The sequence below is a fragment of the Neophocaena asiaeorientalis genome, unplaced genomic scaffold, assembly GCF_003031525.2.
Source record: "Neophocaena asiaeorientalis asiaeorientalis breed wild unplaced genomic scaffold, Neophocaena_asiaeorientalis_V1.1 scaffold256, whole genome shotgun sequence".
In the NCBI taxonomy this organism is placed as follows: domain Eukaryota; kingdom Metazoa; phylum Chordata; class Mammalia; order Artiodactyla; family Phocoenidae; genus Neophocaena; species Neophocaena asiaeorientalis.
Genome location: NW_020185324.1, coordinates 3,954,381 through 3,977,340, shown reverse-complemented (window position 1 = coordinate 3,977,340; position 22,960 = coordinate 3,954,381). Strand labels below are relative to the sequence as shown.

The following is a 22,960-nucleotide window of genomic DNA, read 5'->3' as shown; positions in this document are numbered from 1 at the left end:
TCACATTTTAGGTGTGATTTCTTTTCACTATACAAATAAGTGACTATCATAATAATACTGGTTAATTTGGTTCAAATAGGAATTGGAATTACCATCTTTTGTTTTTCTGTACTAAGGAAAAAGGAAGGAAGTTCTCTGTTGTACTTGAAAATTAAATTACAGGTTTTTATTTTCTATACTGGATTAAAACCTGTTACATTCCTCAGCGTAAAAAAACAATATAGTCAGTCAGTGGAGTGGAACCAAACTTTGCAGACTTTGCTTTTTTTTGGAAAGCAAATTATTTCAGGAAGAAAAACCCCAATAAAAATTAGATGATACTACCTATGTTTAAGCGAGCCCAGTTATATAGTTCTGTTTGATAAGTAATTGATTAGGTCAGACTATTTAAGCATTTAATCTGGCATGTACAGTGTGTGATGAAAGGAATCCAGCTGTGAATTTGAGTGTATTAAATAATCTTCAGGAAGTTTCACAATGAACATTTGAATGCCTTGAAACTTGCAATAATGCATGTTTGTTCCAAACACATTTGCTTTGCCTAGGTTTTGCCCATCAGGTTGAAGAAACGGTAATCTTTTTGCATTCAGCAGCTGGGTTTTTGCAATATTCTTTTCCTTCTTCTAGGGGTTAATTAGCCTTCTTTCAAAACGTGGCCTATTTAGCTGTAGATTCGCATGATTCAGCCAGAGCTGGCTATACAAAGCAGAACCGTTAACAGGCGGGTGTGTCCAACTGCTTAATTAGCCAGAATAAAAAGGTCCTTTGTCAAACAAGCATCTGTTGCTCTTGACATACCTGACAGCCACATTAGGCAAGGATGACTAGACTGAAATCGTGCATGTCTCTCCTGCAAGAATATACAACTCATTTACATATAGGCTGCATCATGGACAAACTGCAGGGGTTTATTTAGCTTATCAAAATGGATTAATGTGACTGCATTTGTGGCTGATAAACAAATATCACTTGAAAGGAGGCTGTGAAGGAACTAAACTAACCAAATTACTCCCAAACATAAACAAAGCACCAGAAACCACTGCTAGATGAATGGGAACACCTCACACGTACACACAAACCTTTATACTGGCTCTAAAACAAAACCTACAAATGAAGCATGCTAAGACACTGCCCTCATGTGATGATCCCTGCTTTGAAGAAATTTTGGAAAGCTACCAGAATACTCTAAATGTGTCAGTGGGTTTAAATGATCTGTTTAGGAATATTTGGCAGGAAGGTTACACTCCTCAACATGCTTTAACATTCAAATTGATCTGCTATTAATCAGGTCTTTGGAATTAATCAGTTAAAATGCCTCTGGAAAAAATACTTACTAGTTGGGTTTTATTATGGCCTCAGTAGAAAGAGAGAGGATACTTGCTAATTTCAACGTCAGAGAGAGAAGAGATGTCTCACTGTTGTTATTCGAAGTGTAGATCAAATAGGATAGATTGAGAATCCCAAAGATTTGCTGTTCAGGCCAACAATCTCTAGCTTTCCATTTGGAAGCCTTTCATCATGATTTTGCAAAGTAATATACATAGTGGTAACATCATGGGCTTTAGAGTCAGGCAAACCTGGATTTGAATTTAGGCTCTTACTCTTACCATCTGTGTGGCTTTTAGCAAGTTATTTAATCCGTTTCTGCTTCAGTTTCCTCATTCGTTAAGTGGAAATAACAACATTTCCATTATGGTTTTTTTTGAGGATTAAATGAAAAGATGTATTTCAAGCACTTAGCATATTGTGTGGCACCTGGAAAAGACTTGTTAAATGAGAGACCTAATTATGGTTATGACTTTTTTTTTTGTTATGACTTTTTAGCCAGTCTCTGGCAGGCATGTGATTGAGATCCTCTCAAGGCCTGAGGCCTAGGTAAAGAGAGCCTTTACTTCAAACCTGAGGAAGACAATGAAATCAGAGGAGAAGGAAGTTGTGTCTATCAAGGAAAGATGGAGACCAAACTGAGAGGCTACTTTCTTATCCCAGTTGGCATGACCCTGTAATCCAGGGGCCAAGGAGATTGGATGATGAGCAGTAACTTGGAACTAAACAAGTTGTTCTGGGACAATTGTTGGTTGTTCTGGATTAGGCTTTCTGTGCTGGTTTTAATGTGGTATGTACATAGAGCCAGAGGTTGGATGGAAAATTCTCTGTGACTCTCTAAGTTATATAAGCCATCATTTTCTATCCATCTGCTTTTCCCCACTCTATTGTGTAAAGGTTGCTCCTATTAAATAGTTGGGATCTTTTTCCTCCTTTCTGATTCTAAAAGTTCACCAGTTTGCTTTTCTTTACTCCCTTCACTTCTGTCTATTCAGTATCTCTGATGAAACTCAAGACTTTAGTCTGGTAGTTTAGTGCATGCGCTTTAGTGTTATGTCCAGACCCTCTTTTCCCACTTTCCTACTTCCCACAGTTTGACCTTGGTTAAGCGACTTTAACATCTCTGGGCCTCAGTTGACAATCTGTAAAATGAGGAAGGTCTTAGTTCCGATCATCTAGTTACACATTTCTATTAGTAAAGTAGTCAAAGCTTAGGTATTGCTCTTATGCCTCAAATGCCTATAAAGTGAATATGTATTGTCATATAAATAATTTGCGTATAAAACACATAATATGGGCTCACCTTTTCTAGATTTTCAGATTTTTCACGAGAATCTGGAAATTTGGTTTTTAACACAAAATCTTCTGATTTTTAAGGGTTGACGATTAAAAATTTTAGTTTGTAGTTACTCTGTGCCAAAGCCTATCGATCGAGTCTAATATGGTCCATAGGAAGCCAGTTTCCAAATCTATGCCTTTTATCTTCAGATAAGCCCTCTCGGGTGATTTATTGAGGAATTGCTTTAAAAGTACATTTAATTTTTTAGACATTCATTATGTATATTCTTATGTGTATTTGGTCTAAAACAGTGGATGTCATATTATGGGTCATATACCAAAAAAGGTGTGTAGGCTGGTCTGCAGTACAGACCCCTGGACACACGAGAGAGCCTCGATAAAGTTCTCAGCCAACCCTGGGATAAACAGGAGGGTGTTTTAGTTTGAGTGACTTAACTGTAAGAATCTCATCCACCCCTTGACTGAACAGCTTAAACAAGAACCCATAATTGGCAACTCTGTGTTCCTCATTTGTGTACTAAACTGACAAAGGCCTGTCTTGGAGTTGGGAAGAGAAGCTAAGAAAAACTCTCTGAAGATGATATGTAAAATCTGGTTCGGTCCTCATTCCCTGCAGAAAGGCATCACCTCATTCTCAGTAATAGCCCTCTGCTGTAGCACAAATGGCATCAATTGTCTATAAGCATAACATGTAATGGACCGAAGGACACTGGCATTTGCTTTCTTTTGGGGGAGGGTAGTTTTTTCCCTCTACAATGGAATAAAGAAGAAGAGGCACAGATAGGGTTCCTATTGTGTATATCCCCTCTCCCAATTTCGAGAACTGTTAGTCCTCCAGTAATCTTAATTAGGCAAGACTTTTATATAGTGAATACTGTCATTTTCAAACATTTTCAGGCATATCCGTGGTCTTAATACTAGTACAAAGGGCTGTGTGTGTGTGTGTGTGTGTGTGTGTGTGTGTGTGTGTGTGTCTTTGGAGATCAGTGCTACATTTTTTATTAATTAGCCACCATCTTGAGAGATTTCACATAAAAATCTTCTTTTGGAAAATTGGAAAAACTGGCAGCTACAGTTTAGTCTTCCCATAAATTAAAAATTTCCTTGAGCTAAACATTAGCTGGCCCAAATCAATGGGGTGGTAGCCACAGTCTCCATCACTTCCCTTGTTTTTTAAGCCCCTAGCTACCTTCAGTCTTTGTGACTGAGGTTCCTCATCTGTAAATGTAGATTATAATCATACAAACCACATTGGGTTGTTACATGGAGTGATTTATTTATGAATTAACATGTAAAGCATTTAGAAGAGGACATAGCATGTGCTAAATACTCTATCGATGTTAGCTTTACTGTTGTATATTTTGTATGCTCTAAGTTTTATTGTGCTGCTTTAGGGGTTTGACTAACAAAGGAATAAGAATAGTCAATCACGTAAAGGGATACCAGTGTCAAGGTCTAGAAAGTAAAGAAAGCATAGATTGAAAAGGCCTAGTCCTTTCTCTAGTCCTGTCACCTTGAGTGACTCTCTTAACCTCTCTGGGCTTTAGTTTTCTCATTTATGAAATAAGTGTAGATTAGATATCTTCAGAGGTATGTTTCTAAAATTGAATGAGATGATAGAAAAGGTTTGGGGAAAAAATTGGAAGAGGTCATGCTGTGACAAAAGATGTTGAGAGGGGTTAATTTTCTGCTTGAAAGACCTGAATACTCTTTAAGAATTTTCTTAGGGAAAATTAATGTTCACCATACTGTTCACAGATTTAAACCATGATACAGTATTTTTCTTAGGCTACCAATTAAATATTGTTTTTCCCCCCAGGATCCCTGCTCAGTAGCAAAGAAATTAACATTTATTATATTGACTGCATAAGTAACAAAAGGGAATATCAAGGTCTAAGAAACCATACTTGTTGGAGTGCACACTGTAAAATTTAATCCTGTGTTAGTAGGACAGGCACATGAGAACTGAAAAATGTACCATGTTGAGCTGTGAATGAGAGAAGGTAAAATCTCATGTCTTTGTTTACAAATCTCACTTATACAATAGTGATCCTTCTTACCTTTCAAAATATTAAACATTATTGCTGTTTGGCTATCTTTGGGTAGAGTATAATTAAACTTTAATGTTAGTACCATATCATCTCACAGCCAAGAAAATTAGTGAGCTTGATCCTTTGGCTAAATTTAGGGTATATCAGTTGGTTTTTGGATATACATTAATTTTTAAAAATCAGTGAATAGTAAGTTTGAAAGTTGGAAAGGACCTTAGAAACAATTTATTCTAAATTGTACACCTCCAGTGACGTCCTGTAGTTTATAAAAGTGTCTAGAAAGTACAGTTTATGACGTATTTGCATCCAGTTAGGATTTGTGTTCTGAGAATTGTGTCTTGACATAATTTATAATATGACTAGTTTATATTGTGCTTGAAACAATTTATAACAGATGAGGCCTAAGGAAGGTAGATTTCAATGAAGTTCAACCTTTATAGCCTCAAAATAAGAGGTACTAATGGAGATTTTTAAAATGTAGATTAGTAATTGTCTATATTTATTTTAAAAGTGGGCAACATGACTCTAAACATGCGTGGAATATCATGAGTATGTTGGGTGGAGTAAGAGGTATTCTGGGAGTGGAAAGTTCGTCTCAGTATAGGATATTAAGAACAAATGTAATGCAGCTAGTCATATAAGGAGAACATTTTAAACTTTCTTTCTATTTTAATAAATTTCAGAGACCATCATGCAGACATCAGAGACCGGGTCGGACACAGGTTCGACAGTGACTTTACAGACATCTGTGGCTAGTCAAGCAGCAGTGCCTACACAGGTGGTACAGCAAGTACCAGTACAACAACAGGTAAGGAGCTGCTGTTCCCAGAGAAGATGCTGTGCCTTTCCTTGTGCTGCCTCTCCAACATAGCTGTGTCTAAAAAATGATTCGGATAATACTTTCTGGCACAATGGATGCCCAAATAGGCCTCGTTCGATTCTTAGATTAAGTCAGCAAATGTTTCTTGAGCATTTCCTGGATGTGCCACGTTCTTTCTGTGCTAGGCTGTAGGGATAAAAAGATAAATACTCAAACTATAACCCTTATTCCAAAAGAGCCTCTTAAGTCCTAAAGAGAGCATTTGTTTCTAACTTGGCCACCCTAACTGGGTTTTCTTCTCCTCTTCTTCCCTCCTTATTCTTTATCACATCTTCCTATCTCTTTCGTATTGAAATGTTGGCAATCATATTTTTATATAATTGGCTCACAGTAGTACTTAATAAAGGAGAGGATGTGTGTACCTTACAGGCAGGGATTTTGCCTTTGTGACATTTTGGAAAGTGCTTGGGCGTTATGGTGACTGATAAATAGTGTTTAATGAAAATTAAATTATCTTAAAGGTCTGAAAATCTGACTCATCCCATTTAAAAAATAGAGAATGAATTCATCATCACATGTTTACTACAGGGCTTATTCATACGTGGGACGCTTCGCTTGTTTTGGAAAGATACTGACAAAATAGTGCAATTTTGTGCCAGTTAATAGTCCTCCTTTGGATTGTGAACACATTGGCCTGTCATTTCTTCTAAGGAGTGGTGAGAAAGTATGTGAGAATAATCATGTCATAAAGCATTATCTCGAGACTTGAGATTTACCTGTAATTTCTCAGTATCAGAGAAAATGTTGCTTTTACAGTTTAGCAAATGTTGCTTTTACAATTATAAAGAAGTCATTAGGGAGAGGGAATAACTTTTCCTAAATTATAGACAGAGGGACTCAAGGTTATATTCTTAGGAGATAGAAGTGGGATGGGCAGGGAGAGTGCTAGAATCATGGAGAAGGGTCTTTGACTCTCAGGGTAAATAAAGACTTCTGAAAGAATTATTTCTTTTATTAAATCTTAGCATACTCTTCTTTCTGTTCTCTACAACACACTGGTATTACTGATCACCAATTTCATTACCAATTTCAAGACTGAACATTATTCAGAAAAGGGTAGTTTATGGCATATCATCCAGAGAGCAAGTAGAGAACTATTGGGACAGTGTTATATATAACTTTAAAAAGATAACTCAACAATCAAACAATATTAAGCACATATTGAACAGTTACGCTCACTCTGGTTTGGTTTTTGTCTCATTTGTGGAAGAAGAATGGCCTTGAGAGTGCCTGTCTCTAACAGTAGTGCAGTGGAGATCCTGTTCCTGTCTCCAGAAAGTGCCCCCTTGAGACCTTAAAATGTCTGTGTTAAGTGTATCTGGCCCTCTTTCATGGACTCTGTATCTTTTCTTACTCCCTCCTTCCTTTCCTTTCCCTTTCTTCCTTTCTGCCTTCCTTCCTTCTTTTCTTTTTAAAAAACATTTTCTTTTTATTGAATTTGTATGTCATTAGATGTCTACTACAGGTCTTATATAGTATATATAGTAGAGTCAAATAGTTCAGCAAGCTTGTTATTTAAAAAAAAAAAAGTAGTTCTCATCCTCTCTGTACTCCTCCTCAGAGGCAACTAATTTTGCCTCTGTTTACCTATTATTTTGATATTTACCTCTGTGTCTTCACAAACGGTGTTTATTTTCTTTTTTTAAAAAATTTTTATTGGAGTATAGTTGATTTACAGTGTTGTATTAGTTTCAGGTGTACAGCACAGTGAATCAGTTATGCATATATACACTCTTTTTTTTTTTTTTTTAGATTCTTTTCCCATATAGGCCATTACAGAGTATTGAGTAGAGTTCCCTGTGCTATACAGCAGGTTCTTATTAGTCATATATTTTATATATAGTAGTATTTTCTTGATTTTTTAGTTTTAAGCATTTTCTTACCACACTCCTCTTTCTAGCTCTTAATATGTGCATGCATGTGCATGCACGCACGCACACACACACACTTTTTCCATGCCATATGCTTCTGATATACTAGGTTGAACTATATGCATTTTTTTCCCTTTGCCATCATTCTGGGATTTCCCTCTTTTATGTTGGCTTTCCTGTTTCTCGGATCAGTGTCTTAAACTCTCTTGATTTGCTCAAGTACAACTTGCAGTAACTTCCTAAGAATTGGTAGATTTTGAGCTCTTGTGTGTCTGAGAGGGAATTTATTCTACTACCTTCACAGTTGTTTGGTAGTTGGATGGGTACAGAGTTTGGGGTTGGATATCGTTTTCTTCAGAATTTTGAAGGAATTGCTCCATTGTTTTCCAGTTTGCAGAATTGCTATGGAAAAGTCAAACACCATTCTGATTTCTGATCCTTTGTATGTGATCTATGTGATTATTTTTTCCTCTCATGTTCTAAATCCCAGTTTCTTGAAATTTCATGTTCATCAAGGAAGGCCAGTCACCTCATTGCACAGAGTTGGTAGAGGAGATCTGATTGCTTCTTAAATAGAATCATTTTTTATATTAAATATATATAAAACCAAAAAAACTAAGTTCCTATTAGAAGTGGAAAATCAAGTATCAGCAGCCATAGACAGAAAATTACACATACACATACACACACTGTGTTCATGTCCTTATAAAAAATAATCTCATGTACACACATAACACACTTTGGAAAACTTTGTGGTATGCCACATGGTTTGTTTCCCAACAGGCATATTTTTCAGTCCCGCAAGTTAGCTCTTTCCTCTAGGACGTTCAAGGCAGTCGACGACTTGGTCCCCTTTCACCAAGCAAAGAAGTTGAGAACTTTCATTTCCTTTTTGTCAACTAAGTGTTTTATTTCACAGAGTAGATTAGTGTGATATATGCCTGGATAAATGCCTGTTATGTTGTCCTTCCAGGCTTATCTTATTTGGAAGGATTTTTTCTCTTCTGTCATTTTCTTCCTTCCTAGCTTCCTTCCTCCATTCCTCCCTTCCTTCCTTCTTCCCCTCCCTTTTCCTCTCCTTTTCTCCCCCTCCTCCCCTCCCTTCCCCTCTCCTTTCCTCTCTAGAACGGTGACAATTTGAAGATTTCTAACAGTGTCCCTGTGGATATAGATTGTCTGTAACTGATAAGATAGGTGCTATAGTAACTTCTTATTGCTCTAACATACCTATAATCTTTGTATTGTTAATATGCTGATGTCATCTTGAGTTTTCAAACTTTGGTAGGATGCCTTTAAAATCTTGCAGCTCTTGTCACTGACCCATGATAGATACTGAAATCATGGCATTGACATCAAAGATAGTTACTTCTGTTGATTCAACTTTTCATTGTGTCCTTGCTCGGACCATTTTGATGTAAAAAGAAAGCCTATAGGGCTTCCCTGGTGGTGCAGTGGTTGAGAGTCCGCCTGCCGATGCAGGGGACACGGGTTCGTGCCCCGGTCCGGGAAGATCCCACATGCCGCGGAGCGGCTTGGTCCGTGAGCCATGGCCGCTGAACCTGTGCGTCCGGAGCCTGTGCTCCACAATGGGAGAGGCCACAACAGTGAGAGGCCCGCTTACTGCAAAAAAAAAACAAGCCTATAGCTAAATTTTTAAATTTTGAGACATATAATATTGTATGTATTGGCCTGTTGAGAAACCAGAAAATTTTAAGATCGTAATATATATTTTTATTTCTTCAAAGCCCTAAGGGTTCTGATTTCCCTATTTCACTATGTAATAAGTACCAAAAAAAATGTTGTTTCTAAAATTATTTCTGTGGTTTTTCATTTATTCTGTATGATCTCAAGAATCAATTTGTCACCTTTCCTTGAACAATCTGATTCAAGAATGGAGAATTCTGAGCAAAGATTGCAAGATCTTATTATATAATTCTTTATCAAATTTCCTATCTTTTGCAATTTTTCATTATTTCACAAAACACCATAGAGTCTCAGCTTACAAATACAGAGATAGTTGCCCAATTCAGTAAACTCTATAAAAACATTCAGGTTCAGTATCTTGATTAGAAACTAAAAAATTAATATTATTTATTCTTATCGTATTTGTAAAAAGACTTTTTGCACTGATGGGTCTCTATCGAATATGCCTAGAACTGTGCTGTTCTCCCTTCCCCTCCCCCTTCCTTGAGTGATTTGTTAGAGTTTCTTGTAGATAATTCTTCAAGTTGGTCATTTTATGCCTAAATCTGAGAGGTCTTCTAACCCTGCTTGCCTAGAACTGAATTAAAAACCCAGGATAGGGGAAAAGGAAAATGTATTCCTACTATTCCATTCTCCTCCATAACCAGCTAGGTTAGATTCTTTTCAAGGTAGAACCTAGTCAAAAGTCAGAACTTTTATTCCTGTTTTAATCTTGGGATCCAGGTATTTCACAAATGCTGCTGACATCGAGGATAATTCCTAAATCATCCTAAATCTTGAATCAGGGCTCCAAGAATATTTTCTCCCATTCAAGCTTCCCAAGTTTTAACTGGTCTCCCAACTGTATTTCTTCCTGTCTCTACTGTCTCTGTCTTTCCTTTTCCTTAGAAAGGGGCATACATCTTTTCTCTCACAGTGGGCAAGTGTGTTGTCTCTGTATTGCTCCTTCTAAATGTAACATCCCAGGAACAACTGAGCCCTGGGGTTGAGGGGCTTCTATTTGAGTTCAAAGACATACATATTTTTTTTTTTTCAAAGATGCTGTCAACTTTGTTCAAATTCTTTTTTTATCGAAGAATGTGGGTCTTGACCTTTTTCTGCCCAGGGACTATTTGTTTCTTGTGGGTCTTTGGTATGTAACTGTGACACTGAAACTTCTTTTTATGAGATAAAAGCTCATTTCAAGATTATATTCAGATAAGGACATATATATTCTTACAAATACATATTTTTAAAAATACGTGTAGAAATAAATTACCTATTTAGGCACTGACTCTTTGTTCATAATTTGAGTTATCAAAATGAATGTAATAGCTATGTGGCTATATTATTTCTTTCTGGTTAGTATCAATATATCACATATTTAGCATTTCTACATAAATTATGGTACATCCTGGAGAGTAAGTGTATTATTCCTGTGGTCAAAAAGATAAATGACATTTTGTGTGGGAAACAGATCCAACCGGAACTGTCAATTAGGTTTTAGGCGAAGAGCAATCTTCAAAAAGGGTAAGTTTTAAATGAATCTTCTCCAATAGATCTATTTATTATGGATATCTTTAAAATGATGCCTCAACCTTTAGGAGATGGATTTTAGGAATTGAAATTAGGTACGAATGCTCCTGACTTCCCCACATTAGGCCATAGCTTAAATAGTAGGTTATTTTTGTCCTCACTTCTGTTTGCCATATTCCTGTGTGTAGTAAATAATCATCACAACCAGAAGGAAGCTGTGATAATTAGCAATATACCCATGAGAAAGTTCTTCTGGTGGAAGCAATAAATAGTGATTAAGCGGAAGAAATGATTGCCTATGGAATGTTAAATCCATAACAGAATGTTCTATTGGATCAAAACTTGATCAGTAGTATTTTAAATGGGACCCTGTGCTAGCTTAGAGAGCTAAGCCTGAGGTAGTGCACTCCATCGTTCTTGTCTTTATCTTTCCTCTGCTCAGGGTCCAGAGGTTTGCTTCTTGTGCATCCTAGCTTCGATAGTCACGAATGGAATTCTTTTCATTTCAGACCATTATCTGATATAATCAACGGAAACAGAGACATTTTTCTCTGGTTTGCTCTTATTCGGGATGAGATTCTCATTGGCTTAGTTCCCTAAGGGAACGGTGTTTTCATAATTAAGACTGTGGCAGACATCCTAAAAGATGGGGTTATATTTTTAAATGAATTCCAGTTGAATGTCTTTTGTGAAAATAATTTTTTTAAAAGACAATAATTTTAGTTCTTGAAGAACATATTTATTTTTGGAATCAGAACTGCTAATTTTTAGTATCCAATATAAAAAAGTAAGGTGTTTTGAAGGAACATGCTGATTTACAATCGAAATAAATTTTACTGTGCCAATCCAATATGAAAGCTCTTTAGTTGACCATCTGTATATTTTTAAAAATAAGAACTACTGTTTAAATAGTTGGGTAGTAATAGTCTTTGATTCTCTTTTAAGTGATTTTTTAAAATATTTTCTCAACTAGAGTTAAAAAATTATGATCAGTTCTGGATACTATATTTTAAGAGGAATATGCCAGGCACTGTGTTAAATACTGCGGTTTCAAAGGTAATTCTGTTTGGTACCCGACTGTAGAAAACCAACTTTTGATGGAGATAGACTTGTTATAGAATTAGATACAAAGTTCCTTAGGTGTAAAGATGGAAATTGTTCTTGGAATGAGGGTCAGTGATGTCTTCACCAAGAATGTGACCTTTGAGCTGTGTGCTGAAGGAAAAGTTGGAGTTCACAAGGAAAGCAAACTGGAAAAGGGCATTTCTTGTAGAGAGAAGCATGGAAGAGCTCAAGTGAAATCAAGGAGTTGTACAAGGAGGTGAGGGGCTAGGAATTGAGGGCTGTGGAACAATGCTGCATAAAAACCTCTTGTGGGAGGTTGAGTCTGATGACCTATTTATGGTGTCGTTACATGTATCCCCTCCCTAGTATTTTTCCCTCTTCAGTTGACATATTTCTTTACGTATTCCCTCACTGCTGATTTTCTTGAAAGAGACATCTGCAGTTATGTAAGCACTTCTTAATCCTATGAAATTTGGGTGCCACCATACAACTATGGATACTGTGCATTTTGGACAGAGCCAAATCCAATAATTTTCTCTAGGGTGTTTCTGGATTTTCCTTTGACATTTGATACTGTTGACTTTCACATATTTCTTTTTTTTCATGGATTTTGGTTTTCCCCTTTTATTTCTTTGAGGGCTATTTCATCAAGTAAATCAGGTTTCGTAGAGCTTAAGAGAGTGAGATTCATACTTAGAAGGGATGGATTTAAATCCTGGCTCTAGCTCTTTCTAGTTATATGACTTTGGACAAATAAAATTAAGTTTCTGGAGACTCAATATCCTAATGTATAAAATAAGAATAATAATGTCTAGCTTATACTTAAAGTATTAAATAACATTTATTAAATAATTTAGAATAGTACCTGAAGTATAATAAACCTTTAATAAATTTTCTATTTTTACTATTATTATTTTCATTGTTGTTATCATTATCAGTAGTACTGGTAATGTTATCTGACTCCTTTAATGGAAAATTGGAGTGGGGGGATTTGACCTCCTTTTCTATAAGAGTTGGTCTTTGGCTCTCTCTCTTTGCCCTCACTGTCAAGTAACTTATCCTCTGCAGCTATTTTAGTCTTAAAACCAGCTGCTTCCATTTTCTTTACTAAGCAAGAACCTCTGGTCCTTCCTTGTATTGCTCTGGATTGTGAATTATGGAATCTCAGGCTCTAGGTCAGAATGGACACCAGCTTGGTCTGAGGCAGGATCAGTAATGGTGTCCTTCACCCTGGATGGCCTGTCACCCAGTGCAGTCACCATAGTGATTAGAGAAATGCCAGGTTTTTCAGTAGAATTCAGGAACACCTCCAGTATTTTATTCAGTTCATAAAATATAATAATTTTGAACCAAGTTTGTTGCTGTGGTATGATATAAGACTTTAAAAGATTAAGGTGAGAACAATATATTAATATTCTAGCTAGCTTGACTAGAATTTGGTTTTCTAGTTAGAAGAGGCTTACACCATTCATTTAATGCAACTATTCCAAAGGACCTCCCAAAGTTGAATTGCAGAAAATTTTCTTTTTCAACAAATCACTTAGTTATAGACTTATTTTAGTTGATTCCATAATTTTGTTCTTAGAGATATATAATGTTTCCTATGAATATCGAATTTGCTTATCAAATTATCAATTTCAACATCAGTACTTTTTGTTTGGAAAGTTCAATTTGTCCTATAAAATTTTTCATACAAGTAAAAAGTAGAAAACTTTACAATAACTGGCACTTCTGTTTACATATAATTTGAACAAATTGAAACAATTTAAACAGAGCACGTGCCCTCTTTGCAAAGTAAATCAGAGGAATTCTTTACGTGTGCTAAAAATACATTGTCAGTATAATAGATCTCAATATATAGCTGAGCGTTTTCGACATCAGTATCTGAAAGAAAAGAAACGTTAAGGTCCAAATAAAAATTGTTATTTGTAGTCTTAGCTGGTCAAGGAGGTCTTTCTAGAGGAAGTGATGTTTAAGCTAAGATTTAAAGAATAGAAATGACCAGTGAGGGAATAAAAACAAGTGTTTTCTGAGGGAAGTGTGTTTGTGAAGAGCTGGCGTGAACGTGGTAGGTTTGTGGAACTGAATCAGGGTTGAAATGGGTGGAGGAGAGAGTGGGAGAGCTGAGCGGTGAGAGGTGAGGTGGAGCACTAGGTATCTACTGGTTGAGTAGCATAAGCTATTTAGGTTTTCAATAATAACTCCCATTTTGAAGTCATCCACCATTCTGCTTTGTCAGAAACCCATTTGCAACAATGTATCATAATGATAGTGTGCCATCTATTGAGCACCTATTGTGTGCTGTTCCCTGTGCTTGATGCTTGGCTCATTATTTCTAAAGCTTATAACAACTCCGCAAGGTAGGTGGTATGATTACGGGTGAGGAAACTGAGGCTCAAAGAATTTAAAATAATTTGCTTTGGATTACAGTTATTTGGCCTTGACAGCCTGTGCTTACATTTGAGAAGTATACTCTGAGATAGTAATTACAAAATGTATGTGTGTGGGATTGATGTTATATTTCTTTCGAGAGTGGGATATATTTGTATTGTCATTTAACAAATAATTATTTTTGAAAGTCTTCTTTCATGGGAACTGTAAAAGCTGAGCAAGTAGGTACTCAGTTTGTATTGAAGGAATATACTAAATAGTACAATAGCTTGAGCTCTTCAGACTGAATACTTGTGTGTGGAGGGGAAAGGACTTGGGTTTTGTCCGCATCTCCTGCCCCTAACAGCAGCTCCTGAGATGCCTTTGTGGAACCTCTAGGGATATATGGTACACAAGTTGAGCATCATCTCCTCTCCTGGACTCTTTTATAGCCAGATGAATTGTCCATTAAAGTTCTTCAAGCTCGATGCCTGTATTAAACCAGCATACCATAAGGTTAATTCCATGGAGCACTTAACATACCTTTTCTATCCACAAAAAATGATCGTTCTCCCCTTTCTTTTATCCAGGGCTGATTTTAGAAATAGACACACATTGAATGGCTCTTTATTTTCTTTAAAAACTTGTATTGATATCAGTCAAAGCCATTTCTGCTGAGACACTGATGTTTCATTTTTCTTACAGCCCTTACAAACTGATAGACTTCCTACTGAGGAAATCGCAGCCACCCTCTTTGTCCTGGCTGCCTAGTAGCTCAGTGCTAAATCCTAAACCTGATGTTTAACTAATATACCATCCTTCAGCCATGATATTTTTAGCTGAGAGTCAAACCCAAGATATCTGACTTCAGAACCTGAGCTCCTAAGCCCCACACTACAGAAGTAAAGCAGTCAGATGAGTTATAACAAGATAAATGGTATAAGCCCACTGACATAGCAGTACTAAACATGGGCAGTCTCATGGTGAAGAACATGATACACTTTATGTCAAGAAGGATTTTTAATACTATGAATCAATCACAGAACATTTTTGAAGATCCCACAAGCAAAGCTAGTGAAGCAGGTGCATCCGGAGTATAAAGGGCTGCTTGAGCAAGATAACTAGCAAATAAAAAAATTATAAACCTTGGGAATTCCCTGGTGGTGCAGTGGTTAAGAATCCACTTGCTAATGCAGGGGACACAGGTTCGATCCCTGGTCCAGGAAGACCCCACACGCCGCCGAGCAACTAAGCCAGTGCGCCACAACTACTGAGCCTGTGCTCTAGAGCCCGGGAGCCACAACTACTGAGCCTGTGCTCTAGAGCCCGGGAGCCACAACTACTGAGCCCATGTGCTGCAACTACTGCAGCCTGCACGCCTAGAGCCCATGCTCCACAACAAGAGAAGCCACTGCAATGAGAAGCCTGCGCACCGCAACGAAGAGTAGCCCCTGCTTGCCGCAACTAGAGAAAGCCCACGTGCAGCAACGAAGACCCAACACAGCCAAAAACAAATAAATAAATTTATTAAAAAAAATTATAAACCTTGAACTTCTTAAAGCCCTCCCTAAACTCAGACCCTAAGTATGAACATCAGTAAATATAGTACCTTAAAAAAAAAAGAGGGGAAACATGTTAAAATCAATGTAGTAAAATAGATAATCTGGAGAAAGGATAACTTGGGAATATTTTGTATGACTCCTGCAACTTTTCTAGCAGTGTGGAGTTATACAAAAAAATTTGGGGGCTTCCCTGGTGGTGCCGTGGTTGAGAGTCCGCCTGCAGATGCAGGGGACACAGGTTCGTGCCCCGGTCCGGGAAGATCCCACATGCCGCGGAGCGGCTAGGCCCGTGAGCCATGGCCACTGAGCCTGAGCGTCCAGAGCCTGTGCTCTGCAATGGGAGAGGCCACAACAGTGAGAGGCCTGCGTACCGAAAAAAACAAAAAAAAAAAAAATTTTTTTTTTTTGAAATGAATCACTTTACCAATCTGAGGTAAGTTTGGTAAGTGATAATTTGAGCTACTAATCATAATATTGTGTTCAATAGACATGGGCACTTACTATTTTATCTTTAAATAAAAAAACCTGAAAGTTTTCCTTATACATGTGCTAAGCAACAAGAGTTCTTCTAAAAAGTATCCCAAATTTAAACTACTCTTGTCTCATCTCAGTGGATCAGTGTTTTAAAAGAGGAAAATCAATTCTGAGCTTTTTGCCCAGTTCTCTCTATATTCCCCATCAACTCCCCAGTCTTGATGATTACCACCAAGAAAATAAATAAATAAATAAGCAAGCCTGAATAACACATAAAATGATCAATAAGAAACAAAATTGGTGATACTTTTAAGACTTTTAAAAACAGATGTGTATAATGAATTGGTGGTACAATTGAGCGTTGCTTTAAAAATCTGGTTGCTAGAAAATGCAAACAAAATTATTCTCAAGAAAGAAGACAAAAGTATTAGGAAGTAGGAATTAGGTACTAAACCCAAAAAATGATAATTAGCCAGTTTGCGGCTTTGATTTTTGTTTTATTTAGTAGCAGTATAGATATGGATAGTATGAAGGCCCAGACAGCCATTCCCATTCCAGCCTGTGAGGAAAACCAGATTCATCAAATCAATTGATTAGCAGCCTTTAAAAAAGTTAAACTCACCCAAATATATATTACAATTGATATATTAATTATTGAATAGGGGAAGAGGTAGAATATAGATTTTTTTATTAAATAAAAAGGTATAATTTTTCATCTTCTTATAATTGTAATATTTAAAGATTATCTTTTATTTCTGTAAGGTATAATTTTATTTATTTATTTATTTATTTGCGGTATGCGGGCCTCTCACCGCTGCGGCCTCTCCCGCTGCGGAGCACAGGCTCCGGACGTGCAGGCTCAGCGGCCATGGCTCACGGGCCCAGCCCCTCCGCGGCATGTGGGATTCTCCCGGACCGGGGCAGGAACCTGTGTCCCCTGCATCTGCAGGCGGACTCTCAACCACGGCGCCACCAGGGAAGCCCTGTAAGGTATAATTTTAATGGGTGATTAAAAGGTGGCCTCAAAACTGAAAATAATAATATGCAGAGCTTTTTATTTTTGGTTTACAAGTTGGTCAAGCTGTTTCTCACAAATCTATACAGCTAACCAAAGCCATGATTTTGTTTTTATCTGCCTGCCTTTACTTGTTGGTGTTTCTGGGTTATTAAGTATTGATAACTTTGGATTCTATTAAATTTGGGCTTCCTTATTATTAGCAATCTCAGCTTTTTAAAAATAGTAGGATTAAAGAAGAGAAACCAAATAAGAAAAATTATACATTAGAAAAGAGAGCACTTGAAATGTAAGAAGAAAGGTGATTCTTAAATAAAAGTGCTTATTAGTAAAACAGGGATTAGAGAGGGAGGCACTGTCCCATTTGTAAATCTCAGAGTAACTTTGTAACTCATCACTAGTGGAAGTAAACTATAATACAGACTAACTTGAGGTTTTGTGGGTTTTTTGTAAATGGAACTATAAATGGAATAACTGAGCAAAATTATTTCTGAAGTTTTGGAAGAGTGATATTAAGCAAGTTAATTTTACTTTGAATAAACCTAAACTTTAGTTCCCTGTGGTAACTTTTTTCTGAGATTCTTATGAGACTGAGCAGACCATTGATTATAGTCCTGTTTATGACCCTTGGTAACATAATTATTCTATGCAAAGCCTTTTTTACCAATAACTTTTCTTTTTTGTTATTGTGCTGATTTTCAAGGCTTTGCTTTGACATTGAGGTTCACTAAGGTGTTTGTTGCCTGTGGTTCATTGATCTGGTAGATAGTTATACAGTTAAAACTCATGATTACTCTTAATTTTTTCCAGGGATCTCATAAATTGATATCAGAGAAATTGTTTCTTTAGTTTATTTTAATTAGATACTAAAAATAACAAAGCAAAAGAGCATCAGGGAACTCTGTCTAGGAAAAAAAATATGACCTAGAGAAGATAGTGTAATAAGCAAAACCCATACTCTTTTGTCAGTATAAAAATAGATTCCTGACCGTGTTAACTGATCTCAGTAGACAATTTATTTCACGGGTGGAAAATGTTTTTGATGTTTGGGCTTAAATTATATTCATATCTATGTTTTGGTTCGTAATACTTTAGTATATTGAAAGAATGCAGTTTTTGTTCTTCTGCTTCCTATGAAGCAGTAATATTGCCCAAAATATTAGCGTTATGGACTAAAGGAACAGTGACTTGAATTTGATCTCAGGAGTTGTGAGTGAATCGGAGTTCTAGGTCTGCCAAAATAAGCTACATGGTATTGAGCTCATTTTAACCTCCCTGTCCTTTAGTCTCCATAACTGTATTACAGGAGCTCACTGGGCATTGATTGAACATCTGTTATGTGCTACTGGCATATGAAGAACTTTAAGGTTAGGTCAAAGAGACGGACAGGTGAACAGAAAATGACACAGAGAATGGTGATGCCTGAAGTATAATATAGAGAGCTATGCTATAGGAGCAAAAAACACATAATATAATTTAGAGGTGAGTCAGTTGATGGAAGTGGGCAATTGTGGGAAACTTCCTGAGGAAAAACAACCTTGGGCTTCCCTGGTGGCGCAGTGGTTGAGAGTCCACCTGTGGATGCAGGGGACACGGGTTTGTGCCCCTGTCCGGGAGGATCCCACATGGCACGGAGCGGCTGGGCCCGTGAGCCATGGCCGCTGAGCCTGCGCGTCCAGAGCCTGTGCTCCGCAATGGGAGAGGCCACAACAGTGAGAGGCCCGCGTACTGCAAAAAAAAAAAGAAAAGCTACCTTGAAGAAGTACCACCCAGCCTTAGTTTCCTTATCTTTGAAATAGATAATTCACCCAGAATTGTTGTTAGGACCAAATGAGAAAATCTTTGTAATGGGCTTTGTGAACTACAAAGCATTGTGCAGATATGAGGGCAAATTACTGATACATATACCAGACACTGCTAGGAACTGGAGGTAGGAAAATGATTGAAAAGAGCAGTGTTTCTCAAAGTGAGATATATGGATGTTTTCTTAGGAATCCACTCTATGTGTGTATGTGTTTATTTAGATAATCTTTATAATGAAGCTATGAACATATTTTAGATTATCTTAATTAATGCATTAGAACTGAGACTGCCATTCAACTTCAGTGTGTTTTCATATGTGTTTAAAATAGCTTTGGTTCCAGGAGGTGGAACTACTATAATTTTGGAGGCTAATGAGGAGGAATAGAGCCAGCCTTAATATGAACTTGATCAAGGCTAAATGATACTACAGATAGGTTGGATGCAAGAGAAGCTCCGTATAACAGTTGGCCCCACAGCTATCATTGTTTGCACCTTGGTTTATGTTTGCATGTTTTAATAATATTTTATTGAACCCTGAAGGTCAGTAGTCATCATCCTGGGGGAAGCATGATTGATTCCCCAAACCACTGTGAAATTAAGTCTTTCTGTTATGCACTTTCCTAGACCTGTGTACCTTTCCCTCACAGACCATTTCATTGCTGTAGTTTTAGCTGATTTATGTGATCAGTGTCTTTCCTCAAAACTATATCATAAGTTGATGATCCAGACACCATGACTTCTTTTTTTTTTGTTGGGGGTAGAAGTTTATTAATTAATTAATTTATTTTTGCTGTGTTGGGTCTTCGTTTCTGTGCGAGGGCTTTCTCTAGTTGTGGCAAGCGGGGACCACTCTTTATCGCGGTGCGCGGGCCTCTCACTATCGCGGCCTCTCATTATCGTGGCCTCTCTTGTTGCGGAGCACAGGCTCCAGACGCGCAGGCTCAGTAGTTGTGGCTCACAGGCCTAGTGGCTCCACGGCATGTGGGATCCTCCCAGACCAGGGCTCGAACCCGTGTCCCCTGCATTAGCAGGCAGATTCTCGACCACTACGCCACCAGGGAAGCCCACCATGTCTTCTTTTGTTCACATTATAGTACAACCTAATAGGTGTACATAATAGATGCTCAATGAATGTTGAATTAATGAGTGAACTAGGTAATACTGAAGTGCCTTGTAAATTAATAGTGATTGAAAATAGTTAATAACAGGTTTAGTGTTAAACATGCACATGCACATACTCCATATTTTTAAACCCTATAATTTTTGAATAGTACAAATGATCACTCTCAGATGTCTCCAAAGCAGAACTTCTACAGCCTATATTTGTGCAAGATTTATTAGAGTAAGAAAAAGATACGTTAGAATATCTATTTATATTTTTTATTAAAAATGGGAAATATAGCAAAGATATAATTACTTATATATCACATGTATAAATGAGGCATACTGAAGGAAGAGAGGGGTTAATGGTAGCCCCCTCACTTTTGAAAAACGTTTTATTTATTTATTTTTATTTAAATGTCCTTGAAGTATAGTTCCTGTGCAATATTATGCTATTTTCAGGTGTACAACGTAGTGACTTGACATTTAAGTACATTACAAAATGATCACCATAATAAATCTAGTAGCCATCTGTCACCATACAAAGTTATTATCATGTTATACACTGTACTCACTAAGCTGTATGTTACATCCCCAATGCCTTATTTATTTTGTAACTGGAAGTTTGCCCCCTTAATCTCTTTCACCTATTTCACCCATCTACCCACCCCCCTTTTGCAACCACCACTTTTTCTCTGTATCTATGAGTCTGTTTCTGTTTTGTTTTGTTTGTTTGCTTTGTGTTTTATATCGATTTTATTCATTCATTCATTCATTCATTCATTTATATATTAAGGTCGTGCAGTGCACATGTGAGATCTTAGTTCCCTGATCAGGGACCAGGGATCGAACCCATGCCCCATGTAGTGGAAGCACAAAGTTCCACTTAGCATAATACCCTATAGATAGATCCATGTTGTTACAAATGTCAAGATTTCATTCGTTTTATGGCTAATATACCATTTTATAAATATAGATAGATATACACACATATACATATATACACATCACATCTTCTTTATCCACTCATTTATCAATGGACACTTAGGTTGCTTCCATATCTTGGCTACTGTAAATAATGCTGCAGTTAGCATAGGAGTTTTTGTTTTCTTCATATAAATGCCCAGAAGTAGAATTGCTACATCATATGGTAGTTCTATCTGAGTTTTTGAGGAACCTCCATACTATTTCCCATTGTGGCTGCACCAGTTTACATTCCCACCAACAGTGCACCACCATTCCTTTTCTCTACAGACTCACAAACGTTTGTTATTTGTTGTCTTTTTGATGATAGCCATTCTAACAGGCGTGAGGTGATATCTCATTGTGGTTTTGACTTGAATTTCCCTGAAGATTAGTGATGTTGAGCATCCTTTCATGTTATTGGCCATCTGTATGCTTTCTTTAGAGAAATGTCTATTCAGATCCTCTGCTGGTTTTTTTAATTGGATTTTTTTTTATATTGAGCTACAGCTCAATACATGAGTTCTTTTTATATTTTGGATATTAACTTTTTATGGGATATATCATTTGAAAATATCTTCTCCCATTTAGTAGGTTGCCTTTTCATTTTGTTGATGGTTTCCTTCACTGTGCAAAACCTTTTTTGTTTGATATAGTCCCATTTGTTTAATTTTGCTTTTGTTGCTCTTGCCTGAAGAGGCAGATCCAAAAAAATGTTACAAAGACTGATGTCAGAGAGTTTACTGCCTGTATTTTCTTCTAGGAGTTTTATGGTTTCAGGTCTTACATTTAAATCTTTAATCCATTTTGAGTTTATTATTGTATATGGTGTGGGAAAATAGTCCAGTTTGATTCTTCTGCATGGTGCTGTCCAGTTTTTCCCAACACCATTTATTGAACAGGCTGTTCTTTCCCTATTGTGTATTCTTGGCTGCTCTTGTCAAGGATTAGGTGCCATATAAGCATGGATTTATTTCTGGGCTCTGTTCCATTGATCTATGTGTCTGTTTTTGTGCCAGTACCATACTGTTTTGATTACTATAGATTTATAGTATAGATTTGAATCAGGGAGCATGATACCTCCAGCTTTGTTTTCTTTCTCAAGATTGCTTTGGCTATTCAGGATCTTTTGTGGTTCCATACAAAATATAAGAATATTTGTTCCATTTCTATGAAAAATGCCATTGGTATTTTGATAGGGATTGCATTGAATCTATAGATTGCTTTGGGTGGTATGGACATTTTAACAGTGTTAATTCTTCCATTTCGTTAGATGGTATATCCTTCCATTTCTTTGTGTCTTCTTTAGTTTCTCTCATCAGTGTCTTATAGATTCCAGAGTATAGGTCTTTCACTGTCTTGGTTAAGTTTATTTTTAGAAATTTTATTCTTTTTGATACAACTGTAAATGGGATTGTTTTCTTACTTTTTCTGATAGATTATTGTTGATATATAGAAATGCAACAGATTTCTGTATATTAATTTTATATCCTGCAACTTTACTGAATACATCTATTAGTTCCAATAGTTTATTGGTGGAGTCTTTTGGGTTTTCTAGTTAAGTTTCTATATATAGTATCCATGAAAGGAGGCAAGCCCAAGATCTTCCTACTGTACCACCTCTCACCGCCCCCTCACTCATTTTTTGCATTTTCTGCTTCCGGTAAGGTGAATTAATAGATTATGTAGTCTAGATTTAATTAAACCAACTTCATGATATGGAAAAGCAGCTTAAAATTTTTGTAACATATAGCCTACGGGTTGAATATAGCACTAATATTGCAAGGAGAATCAAGATGACAGAATGAGCACTCCTCTAATTCTTTCACAGTCACATAGAAAATGTCTGTTTAGACAGTCACTGTCTAAATGATAAGAAGTTAGCTTCACAAGTTCTACATACTGAGAATATTTTTGACATACAGATTTATGTCCATTATCTTCAGTGGTGAACCTCTCAC

At 36.8% G+C, this 22,960-nt stretch overlaps 1 protein-coding gene across 6 annotated transcripts in view; it reads left to right on the top strand.

The window, feature by feature from the left end:
* The window catches only part of RFX3 (regulatory factor X3), a 284,844-nt gene that overhangs the window by 124,265 nt on the left and 137,619 nt on the right, over positions 1–22,960 (top strand). For all 6 annotated transcript variants that reach the window (XM_024734283.1, XM_024734289.1, XM_024734284.1 and 3 more), the window contains exon 2: positions 5,360–5,484. In XM_024734283.1, the coding sequence (XP_024590051.1) occupies positions 5,360–5,484 (125 nt within the window). The remainder of the gene's footprint in view (positions 1–5,359; positions 5,485–22,960) is intronic.